This window comes from Caretta caretta, chromosome 2 (genome assembly GCF_965140235.1).
Source record: "Caretta caretta isolate rCarCar2 chromosome 2, rCarCar1.hap1, whole genome shotgun sequence".
Taxonomy (NCBI): Eukaryota; Metazoa; Chordata; order Testudines; family Cheloniidae; genus Caretta; species Caretta caretta.
In genome coordinates, this window is record NC_134207.1 from 46,201,301 (window position 1) to 46,214,985 (window position 13,685).

The 13,685-nt window shown below is 43.8% G+C and overlaps 1 protein-coding gene across 1 annotated transcript; it reads right to left on the reverse strand.

The window, feature by feature from the left end:
- Nucleotides 1-7,291: 7,291 nt before the first annotated feature.
- Nucleotides 7,292-8,955, reverse strand: LOC142070706 (uncharacterized). The gene is made up of 2 exons (XM_075124650.1): nt 8,400-8,955; nt 7,292-7,812 (listed from the first exon to the last, which is right to left on the reverse strand). Exons 1-2 carry the CDS (start codon nt 8,953-8,955, stop codon nt 7,292-7,294), a joined length of 1,077 nt encoding a protein of 358 aa, XP_074980751.1.
- Nucleotides 8,956-13,685: the final 4,730 nt, after the last annotated feature.

Below are 13,685 nucleotides of genomic sequence, written 5' to 3' on the forward strand. Positions count from 1 at the left end.
ATAGTGCTGGTGCCTTATAAATGGGCAAAACCAGAATGGAAACTGGTAAACAAGAGTCACTACTTGCTCCAAATGCAAGCCAGAGAATTCAAAGGAAATATTAGCTTATGCCTAAGGCTGCTCCTCCATCTCCCTGTCTCCCCTGCGCAAGGAGGCAGCAGGCTCATGACTGAGCCCTTTACTGTTTCATCTGGCTCCCACTCCCCGTTGGCAGTGGTGGTGGTGGTGTAGCTATGCTAGGTCCCAGGATATGAGAGACAAGGTGGGGGAGGTGATATCTTTTATTGGACCCACTTCTGTTGTCAAGAGAGACATGCTTTGGAGTTACACAAAAGAAGAGCTCTGCACCCCTGGAGAGTTTGTCTCACCCACAGAAGCTGGTCCAACGCAACAGATGTCCTCCCGCACCTTCATAGAATCATAGACTTTTAGGTCAGAAGGGACCATTATGATCGTCTAATCTGACCTCCTGCACAACACAGGCCTTGGAATCTCACCCACCAACTCCTGTAACAAACCGCTACCTTATGTCTGAGCTATTGAAGTTCTCAAACCCTGGTTTAAAGACTTCAAGGTGCAGAGAATCCTCCAGCGAGTGACCCGTGCCCCACGCTGCAGAGGAAGGTGGAAAACCCACCAGGGCCTCTGGTAATCTCCCCTGCGGGAAAATTCTTTCCCGACCCCAAGTATGGCCATCAGCTAAACGCTGAGCATGTGGGCAAGACTCACCAGCCATACCCTCAGGAAAGAATTCTGTGTAGTAACTCAGATCCCACCCCATCTAACATCCCATCACAGGCCATTGGGCATATCTACCGCTAGTAGTAGAAGATCAATTAATTGCCAAAATTAATTGGCTTTCCCATCATATCATTTCCTCCATAAACTTATTAAGCTTACTCTTGAAGCCAGATATGTCTTTTGCCCCCACTGCTTCCCTTGGAAGGCTGTTCCAGAACTTCACTTCTCTGATGGTTAGAAACCTCTGTCTAATTTCAAGTCTAAACTTCCCGATGGCCAGTTTATATCCATTTGTTCTTGTGTCCACATTGGTAACGAGCTTAAATAGTTCTTCTCCCTCTGTGGTATTTATCCCTCTGATATATTTATAGAGAGCAATCATATCTCCCCTCAGCCTTCTTTTAGTTAGGCTAAACAAGCCAAGCTCATTGAGTCTCCTTTCTTAAGACAGGTTTTCCATTCCTCGGATCATCCCAGTAGCCCTTCTCTGTACCTGTTCCAGTTTGAATTCATCCTTCTTAAACATGGGAGACCAGAACTGCACACAATATTCCAGATGAGGTCTCACCAGTGCCGTGTATAACGGTACTATCACCTCCTTATCTCTACTGGAAATACCTCGCCTGATGCATCCCAAGACCGCATTAACTTTTTTCACGGCCTATCTCCCTCCCTTTGTCTGTTTTGCCCACTTATTGAGAATTGTCATGAACCTAGATTCTGAGCTCCCTGGGGCTTTTTGACTTGTAGCCTCTGGCACCTCGGCCCCGATTGGCATCTCTGGGAGACACTGTGATACCAATAAATAACAATCCAATTACAACCTCATCTTTTTAAAGAAATTCCTCCCCCAATAGTCTTATGCTAGAACTTGCATGTCAAATTTCAGCCTGGTTTCAATTTGAAGAACAAAGGGAGGTAATCTAATTCTGATTTGAGGATTTACCTGCATAACTCCCGTAGCAAAAATATATCAGTCACTTGTAAATGTCTTTCAAAAAGGTATTTTATAAAGGAAAGAGATGGGATTCTTCACTCTGTTACCATCTCCTAGAAATCAGCCAGAAATTACTTTTTTTAAATGATTCTTGCTTTTCAAGTTTACTACAGGTTAGTATAAAATAAAATGCCATTTGTGTGCCATTTTCATAACACTCCAGGTGAGCTTTCCAAGAAAGGTTGAACTTCTCGGGTAATTCACAAAGACTCTAAAAACATGCTGAAGAAAATTCAACAGGACTGAGCATAATGATCCGCATAATAAACACCCTACACCACTTTATGTTGTAAAGTATGTGAATTTTCTAATGGGCTTCACAAACTGTGTTTGTGTGTTGGGGTTAGAGAGCACTGTTTCCCGTGTGTGTCTCTCTAACTGCAAAGAAGAAGGAAAACAATGACAGGCAAATAAAGAAGGGTTTCAGAGTAGCAGCCGTGTTAGTCTGTATCCGCAAAAAGAACAGGAGCACTTGTGGCACCTTAGAGACTAACAAATTTATTAGAGCATAAGCTTTCATGGGCTTTTCGTGGGGAAAGAAGGGAGCCAATTCTTGCCCTATGTGGAAACCCATCAAGCTCACTTGGCTAGATTGGCTGCATTGTCAGACTGGCAGAGAGCGTCTGCTGAGCTGCTGCTCCCCCTCCCACGCAGATGGCTAGGTGGGGTGTGTGTGGGGGAAGGGGATAGTTCTGTTTCCCCCCAGTACAGGGGATAGGACAGTGAGGAGGGGGAAGTAAGCTACATCATGAATGGGGCTGGCTTGCTTAGCTTCCTTCCCCCATGGAACAACGAGAAAGCAGGGACCAAGCTGTGATGCTGGGTGTCTCAGCCTGGTCCTCACCTCGCTCCTGGAGAAGCCTAGCTACTTATTGTCCCTCACTTGGATAGGATTATGACTGAGTCCAGTCCCCTGCTGTTGCAGGCAACCCAATGAATCAGGAGGTCCCTTCTAGGCCTATGTTCCTGTGACTGGTCCAACTCAAAGGGAGACTATTTTGCATAATAAGCAGGGATCTCAGTTCACCCCTTCCCTAGCTATTGTTAGATGGCAGAGCTGGTGCATTTGCCTTATAATTGTCCCTGCCTATTTTGACAGTTCTAGTTCCCCCCTCCACATGTCCAATCAGTAAGTGGAATTAATTATCTGCCGTAATTTTTCAGCACATTCAAATGAAGCAGCTCTCATTGTGTAAATATTCACACACTGGGGTGTAAAGTGCTCTATCTAGTGTGCACTACAGAGCTATTACTCAGTCTCCGGCAGTGCATAATGGAGAGGGGAGGATGCGCTAAAAGTTGTGCCTTATTTTTTCACCACTTCTGTCAGTTCAAGACAGAATCTTAACACTATTTTCATGCACCATTTCATATTGAATAGCGTACAGTTTTCCAAATTTGCTCCATGGTGCTGCTGTCACTTTTTTTTTTTTTCGTCAGAGTGGGAGAGGAGTGATCTGTCTGTGCTGCAGTTGCCTGTCCAAAGTTTCACGAGAAATAAATTGGTTTATTTCTTATTTCAGAATAAGACCGCTTGGTCTTATTCTGGCCATTCAGAACACACTTCCTGTGAGTCTCCTCCTCATCTGCCCTTCTTCTCTTTTCTAGTTTCAAGAGAAAATGTGATTTAGGGGAGACATAACTCCCCAGTAATAAACAAAGGGGCATTACAAAGAGGGAAGGGCTCTATTATCCTAACTGAAGGCGACCTGAAAATAGGAAAAAAACTATCTGGTCATTTTTGTTTCTTAATGATATGCACAGAAATCCCAGAAGTTTGCCTTTTTTATTTATTTGTTAATCTACTTGTTTTTAAAAGATTGGGAAACAGGTGACTGAAGAACTACAATACAATGAAGACAGTGCAAGAGCCAAGAGAGTGAAAGCTGAGCAGTTGAGAGGGGAAGGGATTCTTTGGGTTTGTTTTTGTTAACATGTTTAACTTCAATGACAACTCACCATTTTAGAGAATGGAAGCCTTTGTTAAAGAGCCCAAACCCTCACCCCTTCAAGAGGAGGCATTAGACCTCACAGTTAACACCCCTGAGACTTCTTACAGGTCCTTTAGCAAAATTGCCGAAGAAGAGATTTGATAATCCTGATATATTTAAAGGTATGAACAAGCAGTTTATATTCCCCTCCCCCACCAAAAAATACCTTTAATGCTTCTTTGTGGTTGTATGCAGAAAGCTTGAGCCTAATAATTAAAAAAAATCCTTTATAAGAAACTTTTACACAGATGCAGACTCTTACATAGCGCTTTTCATCAATTGATCTCAGTGCTTTGCAAAGGAGGTGAGTATTATTACCCCTACTTTACACAAGGGGAAAATGAAACAAAGAAGTGAAGCAAGTTGTCCAAGGAGAAATGGCTTCATTTGCTGCACAGAATGTTTCGATTGATTATTTTAAGGTTGTAGGTAAGCAAACAAACTTAACTTGGGTGAATCAAGGAAGGGGTTGGATGAATAGAGGTGGTCAGAATTTTCCAGTGGAACATTTTTCTCCATCAGAAAACACTGTTTTTTTTTTTTTTTCAAAACAAAGGACTATGCAGCTTCTGATAAAATTTTGCTTAGAAAAAATTGAAAAAAAAAGTACTGTGACAGGTGGAAAATAGAACACTTTGACCTTGTTTTTCACTTTGAAATAACTTTTTTCTTTTCAATTTTTTTATTTTATCATAAAATAAGTCAAAATTGGAACAGTTTTTTATTGTTATTGAAATGGGCTGTTTCAGTTGACTCAAAACAATTTTTTTCTGGAAAATTTCACTTTGTGGGTGTCATAGAGTTACTCCCCTGAGAGTCCTTTCAGACCTTAATCACAGACCACAACCACTCCAAGTCTTCTTTCCTTTCTTTTCAGGCAGTAGCCACATTCCCCACTTACTTCTGGGTACAATAGTACTAGTATTAGCCAGGCCTATCTATTTCGGCTTTTCTTTGGGCTCCTAATTCTCCTCTCAGTATTGTCTTAGGGTATGTCTACACTACGAAATTAGGTCGAATTTATAGAAGTCGATTTTTTAGAAATTGGTTTTATATATTCGAGTGTGTGTGTGCCCACAGAAAATGCTCTAAGTGCATTAAGTGCATTAACTCGGCGGAGTGCTTCCACAGTACCGAGGCTAGAGTCGACTTCCGGAGCGTTGCACTGTGGGTAGCTATCCCACAGTTCCCACAGTCTCCGCTGCCCATTGGAATTTTGGGTTGAGATCCCAATGCCTGATGGGGCTAAAACATTGTCGCGGGTGGTTCTGGGTACATATCGTCAGGCCCCCGTTCCCTCCCTCCCTCCGTGAAAGCAAGGGCAGACAATCATTTCGCACCTTTTTTCCTGAGTTACCTGTGCAGACGCCATACCACGGCAAGCATGGAGCCCACTCAGGTAACCGTCACTGGATGTCTCCTGGGTGCTGGCAGACGTGGTACCACATTGCTACACAGCAGCATCAACCCATTGCCTTGTGGCAGCAGATGGTACAGTACGACTGGTAGCCATCATCATCATGTCCGAGGTGCTCCTGGCCACGTCAGCCAGGAGCGCCTGGGCAGGCATGGGCGCAGGGACTAAATTTGGAGTGACTTGACCAGGTCATTCTCTTTAGTCCTGCAGTCAGTCCTATTGAACCATCTTATGGTGAGCAGGCAGGCGATACGGATTGCTAGCAGTCCTACTGTACCATCTTCTGCCAGGCAGGCAAGAGATGAGGATGGCTAGCAGTCCTACTGCACCGTCTTCTGCCGAGCAGCCATGAGATGTGGATGGCTTGCAGTCCTTCTGTACCGTCTGCTGCCAGCCAAAGATATAAAAGATAGATGGAGTGGATCAAAACAAGAAATAGACCAGATTTGTTTTGTACTCATTTGCTTCCCCCCCTCCCCTGTCTAGGGGACTCATTCCTCTAGGTCACACTGCAGTCACTCACAGAGAAGGTGCAGCGAGGTAAATCTAGCCATGTATCAATCAGAGGCCAGACCAACCTGCTTGTTCCAATAAGAACAATTACTTAGGTGCACCATTTCTTATTGGAACCCTCCGTGAAGTCCTGCCTGAAATACTCCTTGATGTAAAGCCACCCCCTTTGTTGATTTTAATTCCCTGTAAGCCAACCCTGTAAGCCATGTCGTCAGTCCCCCCTCCCTCCGTCAGAGCAACGGCAGACAATCGTTCCGCCCCTTTTTTCTGTGCGGACGCCATACTAAGGCAAGCATGGAGGCCGCTCAGCTCACTTTGGCAATTAGGAGCACATTAAACACCACACGCATTATCCAGCAGTATATGCAGCACCAGAACCTGGCAGAGCGATACCGGGCGAGGAGGCGATGTCAGCGCGGTCACGTGAGTGATCAGGGCATGGACACAGATTTCTCCGAAAGCATGGGCCCTGCCAATGCATGCATCATGGTGCTAATGGGGCAGGTTCATGCTGTGGAACGCCAATTCTGGGCTTGGGAAACAAGCACAGACTGGTGGGACCGCATAGTGTTGCAGGTCTGGGACGATTCCCAGTGGCTGCGAAACTTTCGCATGCGTAAGGGCACTTTCATGGAACTTTGTGACTTGCTTTCCCCTGCCCTGAAGCGCATGAATACCAAGATGAGAGCAGCCCTCACAGTTGAGAAGTGAGTGGCGATAGCCCTGTGGAAGCTTGCAACGCCAGAAAGCTACCGGTCAGTTGGGAATCAATTTGGAGTGGGCAAATCTACTGTGGGGGCTGCTGTGATGCAAGTAGCCCACGCAATCAAAGATCTGCTGATACCAAGGGTAGTGACCCTGGGAAATGTGCAGGTCATAGGGAATCCCACTGCAGCAAAGCCATCCACTAACTGTGGTGGGGCCATAGACGGAACCCATATCCCTATCTTGGCACCGGAGCACCAAGCCGGCGAGTACATAAACCTCAAGGGACCCAGCCTACGCCTTAATGCCATGGCTCATGAAGCCGTACACAGGCAGCCTGGACAGTAGTCAGGAGCTGTTCAACTACAGGCTGAGCAAGTGCAGAATGGTGGTAGAATGTGCATTTGGATGTTTAAAGGCGCGCTGGCGCAGTTTACTGACTCGCTTAGACCTCAGCGAAACCAATATTCCCACTGTTATTACTGCTTGCTGTGCGCTCCACAATATCTGTGAGAGTAAGGGGGAGATGTTTATGGCGGGGTGGGAGGTTGAGGCAAATCGCCTGGCTGCTGGTTACGCGCAGCCAGACACCAGGGTGGTTAGAAGAGCACAGGAGGGCGCGGTACGCATCAGAGAAGCTTTGAAAACCAGTTTCATGACTGGCCAGGCTACCGTGTGAAAGTTCTGTTTGTTTCTCCTTGATGAAACCCCCCTCCCCTTGGTTCACTCTACTTCCCTGTAAGCTAATCACCCTCCCCTCCTCCCTTCGATCACCGCTTGCAGAGGCAATAAAGTCATTGTTGCTTCACATTCATGCATTATTTATTCATTCATCACACAAATAGGGGGATTACTACCAACATAGCCCAGGAGGGGTGGTGGAGGAGGGAAGGAAAATGCCACACAGCACTTTAAAAGTTTACAACTTTAAAATTTATTGAATGCCAGCCTTCTGTTTTTTGGGCAATCCTCTGTGGTGGATTGGCTGGTTGGCCGGAGGCCCCCCCACCGCGTTCTTGGGCGTCTGGGTGTGGAGGCTATGGAACTTGGGGAGGAGGGCGGTTGGTTACACAGGGGCTGCAGTGGCAGTCTGTGCTCCAGCTGCCTTTGCTGCAGCTCAACCATACACTGGAGCATACTGGTTTGATCCTCCAGCAGCCTCAGCATTGAATCCTGCCTCCTCTCATCACGCTGCCGCCACATTTGCGCTTCAGCCATGTCTTCAGCCCGCCACTTACTCTCTTCAGCCCGCCACCTCTCCTCCCAGTCATTTTGTGCTTTCCTGCACTCTGACATTATTTGCCTCCACGCATTCGTCTGTGCTCTGTCAGTGTGGGAGGACAGCATGAGCTCAGAGAACATTTCATCACGAGTGTGTTTTTTTTTCTTTCTAATCTTCACTAGCCTCTGGGAAGGACAAGATCCTGTGATCATTGAAACACATGCAGCTGGTGGAGAAAAAAAAGGGACAGCAGTATTTAAAAAGACACATTTTATAAAACAGTGGCTACACTCTTTCAGGGTAAACCTTGCTATTAACATTACATACATAGCAAATGTGCTTTCGTTACAAGGTCGCATTTTGCCTCCCCACATCGCGTGGCTACCCCCTCAACCCTCCGCCCTCCCTGTGGCTAACAGCGGGGAACATTTCTGTTCAGCCACAGGCAAACAGCCCAGCAGGAACGGGCACCTCTGAGTGTCCCCTGAAGAAAAGCACCCTATTTCAACCAGGTGACCATGAATGATATCTCACTCTCCTGAGGATAACACAGAGAGATAAAGAATGGATGTTGTTTGAACGCCAGCAAACATACACTGCAATGCTTTGTTGTACAGTGATTCCCGAGTACGTATTACTGGCCTGGAGTGGTAAAGTGTCCTACCATGGAGGACGCAATAAGGCTGCCCTCCCCAGAAACCTTTTGCAAAGTCTTTGGGAGTATAGCCAGGAGAGCCGCGAATGCCAGGGCAAATTAATCCTTTCACATGCTTGCTTTTAAACCAAGTATAGTATTTTAAAAGGTACTCTCACCGGAGGTCCCTTCTCCGCCTGCTGGGTCCAGGAGGCAGCCTTGGGTGGGTTCGGGGGGTACTGGCTCCAGGTCCAGGGTGAGAAACAGTTCCTGGCTGTCAGGAAAACCGGTTTCTCCGCTTGCTTGCTGTGAGCTATCTACAACCTCATCATCATCATCATCTTCTTCGTCCCCAAAACCTGCTTCCATGTTGCCTCCATCTCCATTGAAGGAGTCAAACAACATGGCTGGGGTAGTGGTGGCTGAACCCCCTAAAATGGAATGCAGCTCATCATAGAAGCGGCATGTTTGGGGCTCTGACCCGGAGCGGCCGTTCGCCTCTCTGGTTTTCTGGTAGGCTTGCCTCAGCTCCTTAAGTTTCATGCAGCACTGCTTCGGGTCCCTGTTATGGCCTCTGTCCTTCATGCCCTGGGAGATTTTGACAAAGGTTTTGGCATTTCGAAAACTGGAACGGAGTTCTGATAGCACGGATTCCTCTCCCCATACAGCAATCAGATCCCATACCTCCCGTTCAGTCCATGCTGGAGCTGTTTTGCGATTCTGGGACTCCATCATGGTCACCTCTGCTGATGAGCTCTGCATGGTCACCTGCAGCTTGCCACGCTGGCCAAACAGGAAATGAGATTCAAAAGTTCACGGTTCTTTTCCTGTCTACCTGGTCAGTGCATCTGAGTTGAGAGTGCTGTCCAGAGCGGTCACAATGGAGCACTCTGGGATAGCTCCCAGAGGCCAATACCGTCGAATTGTGTCCACAGTACCCCAAATTCGACCCGGCAAGGCCGATTTAGGTGCTAATCCACTTGTCAGGGGTGGAGTAAGGAAATCGATTTTAAGAGCCCTTTAAGTCGAAATAAAGGGCTTCATCGTGTGGACGGGTGCAAGTTTACATCGATTTAACGCTGCTAAATTCGACCTAAAGTCCTAGTGTAGACCAGGGCTTACTGTTTGCTTATATAGTATTAGCTGCTGGGGCTACTTCCAGCCAATTGGCCCCTCAGTTGGGCCGCTCACTTGTTTCCACTCACTTAATTGGCCTCCTCTCCTGACTGCCTGTCTTTCAATAAAAAGAACAGGAGTACTTGTAGCACCTTAGAGACTAACAAATTTATTAGTGCATAAGCTTTCGTGGGCTACAGCAGATAGTAGCTCATCTTAATTAATTAGCCTCGTAGAGTTTGTGTGGCAACTTCCACCTTCTCTGTATGTATATATATATGTTCTTACTATATGTTCCATTCTGTGCATCCGATGAAGTGTGCTGTAGCCCAACAAAGCTTATGCTCTAATAAATTTGTTAGTCTCTAAGGTGCCACAAGTACTCCTGTTCTTTTTACAGATACAGACTAACACAGTGGCTACTCTGAAACCTGTCTGTCAATAAGCACCCAATTGATATAAACTGGTGCATAGTTGTGTGACTGGGTGCTGAGTTAGCCCCTGAGTCCACACATCTTGTTGCTTTGGGACATGATTTTTTTTTTCATTCCAATTTGGCACTAAACAAAATTTCTAAATGTCAGAATTTTTGGCAGAATGGAAATTCTATGTTTCAACCAGCTCTATTAATGAATTCAATTCTCTTCCTAATACAGAGGAATGGGTTAGGTAGCTACTGAAGGTTCCTTCCGACTTGAATAATTCTATGAAATATCCACAATGGGTTAACTGAAATCAGCATTCAGTAACGCTTTCCTGCTGTGCCCTGGTTTCCCCATCTATGTAATGGGGATAATGACACTAACCTACTTGTAAAGCACTTTGAGATCTACTGGTGAAAAATGCTGTATAAGAGCTAGAAATTAGTTTTATTATTTTATTATAAGAATCACCTTCAGCCCTGTAAAAACCAGTTGCCATTGGTGATCTGCTACATGAAATATATCAGCATTTTTATGTGGGGAAAAAATCTAAAATTGCCTCCTCTCTTCTTTACAGCTTGTTGTGTCTTTAAACTTCCATCTAGAAACAAACCTATTGTGTGAAAGCATTCATACTACACACTGACATGAAAAGAAAAGTGGGCAACTAGTATTTAATGATTTTGTGCTTCCAACAGAAAACCCATTAGTATTGCATTTAATATGAAACAGGCTGTGATATAAATGCAGAAAATAACATCGGCAGTTATCTAGGTAAAAGACTTCCTTTTTGCTAAGGAAATGTAAACAGCCTGAAGTCTGTAATGATGCATCCAAGTCATTCCAGAATGATTAGCTGGTGTGCTCTCTTTAGACTGTAAAAAACACACTGTAGAATGACTGTATACAAACATAGCCTGGAATTCAGTAAGGGCCAAATTCTGTTTCCAGAACCTGGCTAGAGTCAACAGGCTGGCAGCCTACTGTGGAGCAGAGTCAATTGGCATGCATTAGGTAACAAAATATTTGAGTTACTCCGTAGAGCCAAAGAAGATGTATGGAGTCCCCCTTTTCCTCACCACATTTCCAACAGCAGTTATTACCTCTTGGTTTACACATCTGGTGTGGCGTCCTGTAGGCCTCACTGCAAAACAATCTTCTTTTGGATAAATAAAGCCCTGCATCCCATTACAATTTTCCTGATCCATAAGCTATCGCTGGAACTTTCAGAACTAATATTGTATGGCTAGTATGTGTGTGGCCCCAAGTGGTGCACAAGGGGTAAAACCTGGTGCTAGATGTAACCTTTATCCTCCATCACCTTGTACCAAGGCACAGGGACTAACACAATGGGAATGAGGAACTGAACCTATTTATTTCTTGAAGCTTCCATTAGTGGTATTAGGAGGATGGAGAACAGCAAGGACAGCATGGGACTATGTATCCACTTCTGCTATGCGTCAGACGGCAGAGCTGAGCTGGTGAAGGGCTGGGGGAGACATGCTAGACCCTGGTGGTGGTTGCGTTCTCAGAAAGCCCCAGAAGAATTCTGATGGAGTCAGCTACAATTTATTTTACAGGGCATCCGTATATACTGCAACTAGAGCTGGGCAAATTCTTTTGGCTGAAACTTTTTGTGGCAAAAAATGCAGATTTGGTGACATTCCATGAAGTTGTGTCAGTTTCACCAAATTATCTGGGTTGAAACCTTTCCTCCAAAAAACCTTCCCTCCCCCCACCCCGCCCAAAAAATGGGAAATGTTTCATTTTGACATTTTTGAAACAAAACAAAACATTTTGATATTTTTATTCAGTTAAAAATAGTCAGTATCAAACCAAAACATTTAGATTTCGTCAAAACAAAATGTTTGATTCAACCCCAAATAATCTTTCCCCCCCAACTTTTTGAAAAAGTTAGTTTTCAGTTTTGAATTGTGTATATATTTATATATAAAATTCAAATCTGAAAATATAAAAGATTGGAATTGGCAGCAAACTGAAAAATCCATTATTTGTCCAACTCTAATTGCAACCCCCAAGCCCTCCTTCTTCTTTCCCAGGAAATGTATTGTAGCTTAAAGCTGCAGTCACACACAACCCATTAAAAAAGGAAGCTGGTGTTTTTAACGCTGTCTACAGCACCAAAAGATATTAATGTCACCAAAACACTATTTGAGCCTCTTGTATGAGGTGTACACTTCTTCTATAATTGTACTTACATTGAACAAGTCATATAGGCCCTGATTTTTCAATATTTAGTTGTTCCTGAGCTCAGCAATGCAATGGCTAAGTTGCATTTTCAAAAAAGATTTAGGCACTTATGAGCCAAAATTCCTTTGACAGTCAAAGGGATTTAGGATCCAAACTGTCTAAATCACTTTTGAAAATGAGAGGCAGCTTCTAAATCAGTTAGGCATTGCAACACTGAGTGCAGCAGCGCCTAAATACCTTTAAAAATCTGGGCCTTAGCTTCTCTGCCTTGGGTTCCCAGCTGTAAAATGGGGATAACAGTACCTCCCTATCTCACAGGAATGTTGAGATGATAAATTCGTTACAAATTCTGAGGCGCTCAGCTACTGCAGGAATGGGGAAGTACCTAAGATGGATGTATATCAAATACTTCACATTTGGTGTCTTTAGTATTTCCTGTAGGGTGTAATACAGAAGTTTCTTATGCTGCCGTAATTAAAGATTTAGATATTAATTAACATACGTATTAATTCTAAATTCAGACAGTTCAGGGAGTCTTGATAAACTTTAGTGGCGTGTTTGTAAAATATATAACTTGCATCACGTTAGTTATTTACGGCTTTGTCTCCAGTCCGCATATTCTGTTTGTGAGCACCTCTGTAGGAGCATCTTGGAACCAGTGTTGTAAAAATTACTGTAATGGGGCTTCCAGCTGAGATTACAGCCCCTGTTGAGAAAGTGCTTGCTGTGCATTAGGATGGCTGAGTCAGATATTTACTTAGAGGAACTGAGTCAAGGAACAAAGAAGTAGATCAAAAGAGGAGACCAGATCAGAAGCGCAACAATACTACATAACAGTGAATGATGAACACATTAATTCTTTATCCTACACTGTTACCAGGGGAAAAGTGACTGTAGCTCATGTGTAGTTGGAAACCTTTCTAGTAGCTGCCAGTCCTATGCCACATTTTTATGATGAACAGCAAGGCGTATATCTAATCGAAAGCACAACTAGTCCAACCATTCTTTAAGAATGTCACAGATTTCCCCTCTTGCAAATCATACACCAACTAATCCTGTTATTCTTCATGTATATTTATTATTCATACGTATACACTGAATAATGTGAGCAAATTGTCTGTGTAGAGGTCATTTGCATTCTCCTCATTCTCAATACTTGTTCACTATTTGTGATATATGGTTGGTTACTTTAGTGACATGGAATAGTTCCTGCTCCCTGATTGATGATAAAATATGTAAATTAGTTTAGCAAATAATGAAGGGCAAATAAATAATGCGCTTGTGGCACAAAGTTTATATGACTATTCATTCATGCTAAAATTCATGACTGCTTTACCAAATACAACCCCACAAATTGCCGAAAATTTAATTTAGTTATTTAATTAGAAAGATTATTCATGAATCTTTTTTTTGTTTACTGTTTGATTAGCTATAGTCTTATTTTTTATTTTCTTCAAAAGTTCCTGACGCTGAGGAGTTTTGCCTGCATAAGGATGGCAGGATAAAGCCCAAATATTGTTCTCATTTATCATATTATTTAGAAACTTTGTTGTGTTTTAATTATATATTCTCATATTTAAATAATACAGAAGATTCTATGGCTTCATAGTTAATCAATGTTTAATAACATGCTCTCAAAAACTAGCTACATCAAAAGATAATCCCTGAATTTCCAACTGCAATAACGCTGATCATAGACTCAGACAACATTCCTAA

Coding starts and splice junctions, on each gene's coding strand:
- LOC142070706 (XM_075124650.1), bottom strand. CDS start 8,955: ATGATGGAGTCCCAGAATCGCAAAACAGCTCCAGCATGGACTGAACGG. Junction 7,813..8,399: donor AGGCGGAGAAGGGACCTCCG/GTGAGAGTACCT, acceptor TTTCTCCACCAG/CTGCATGTGTTTCAATGATC.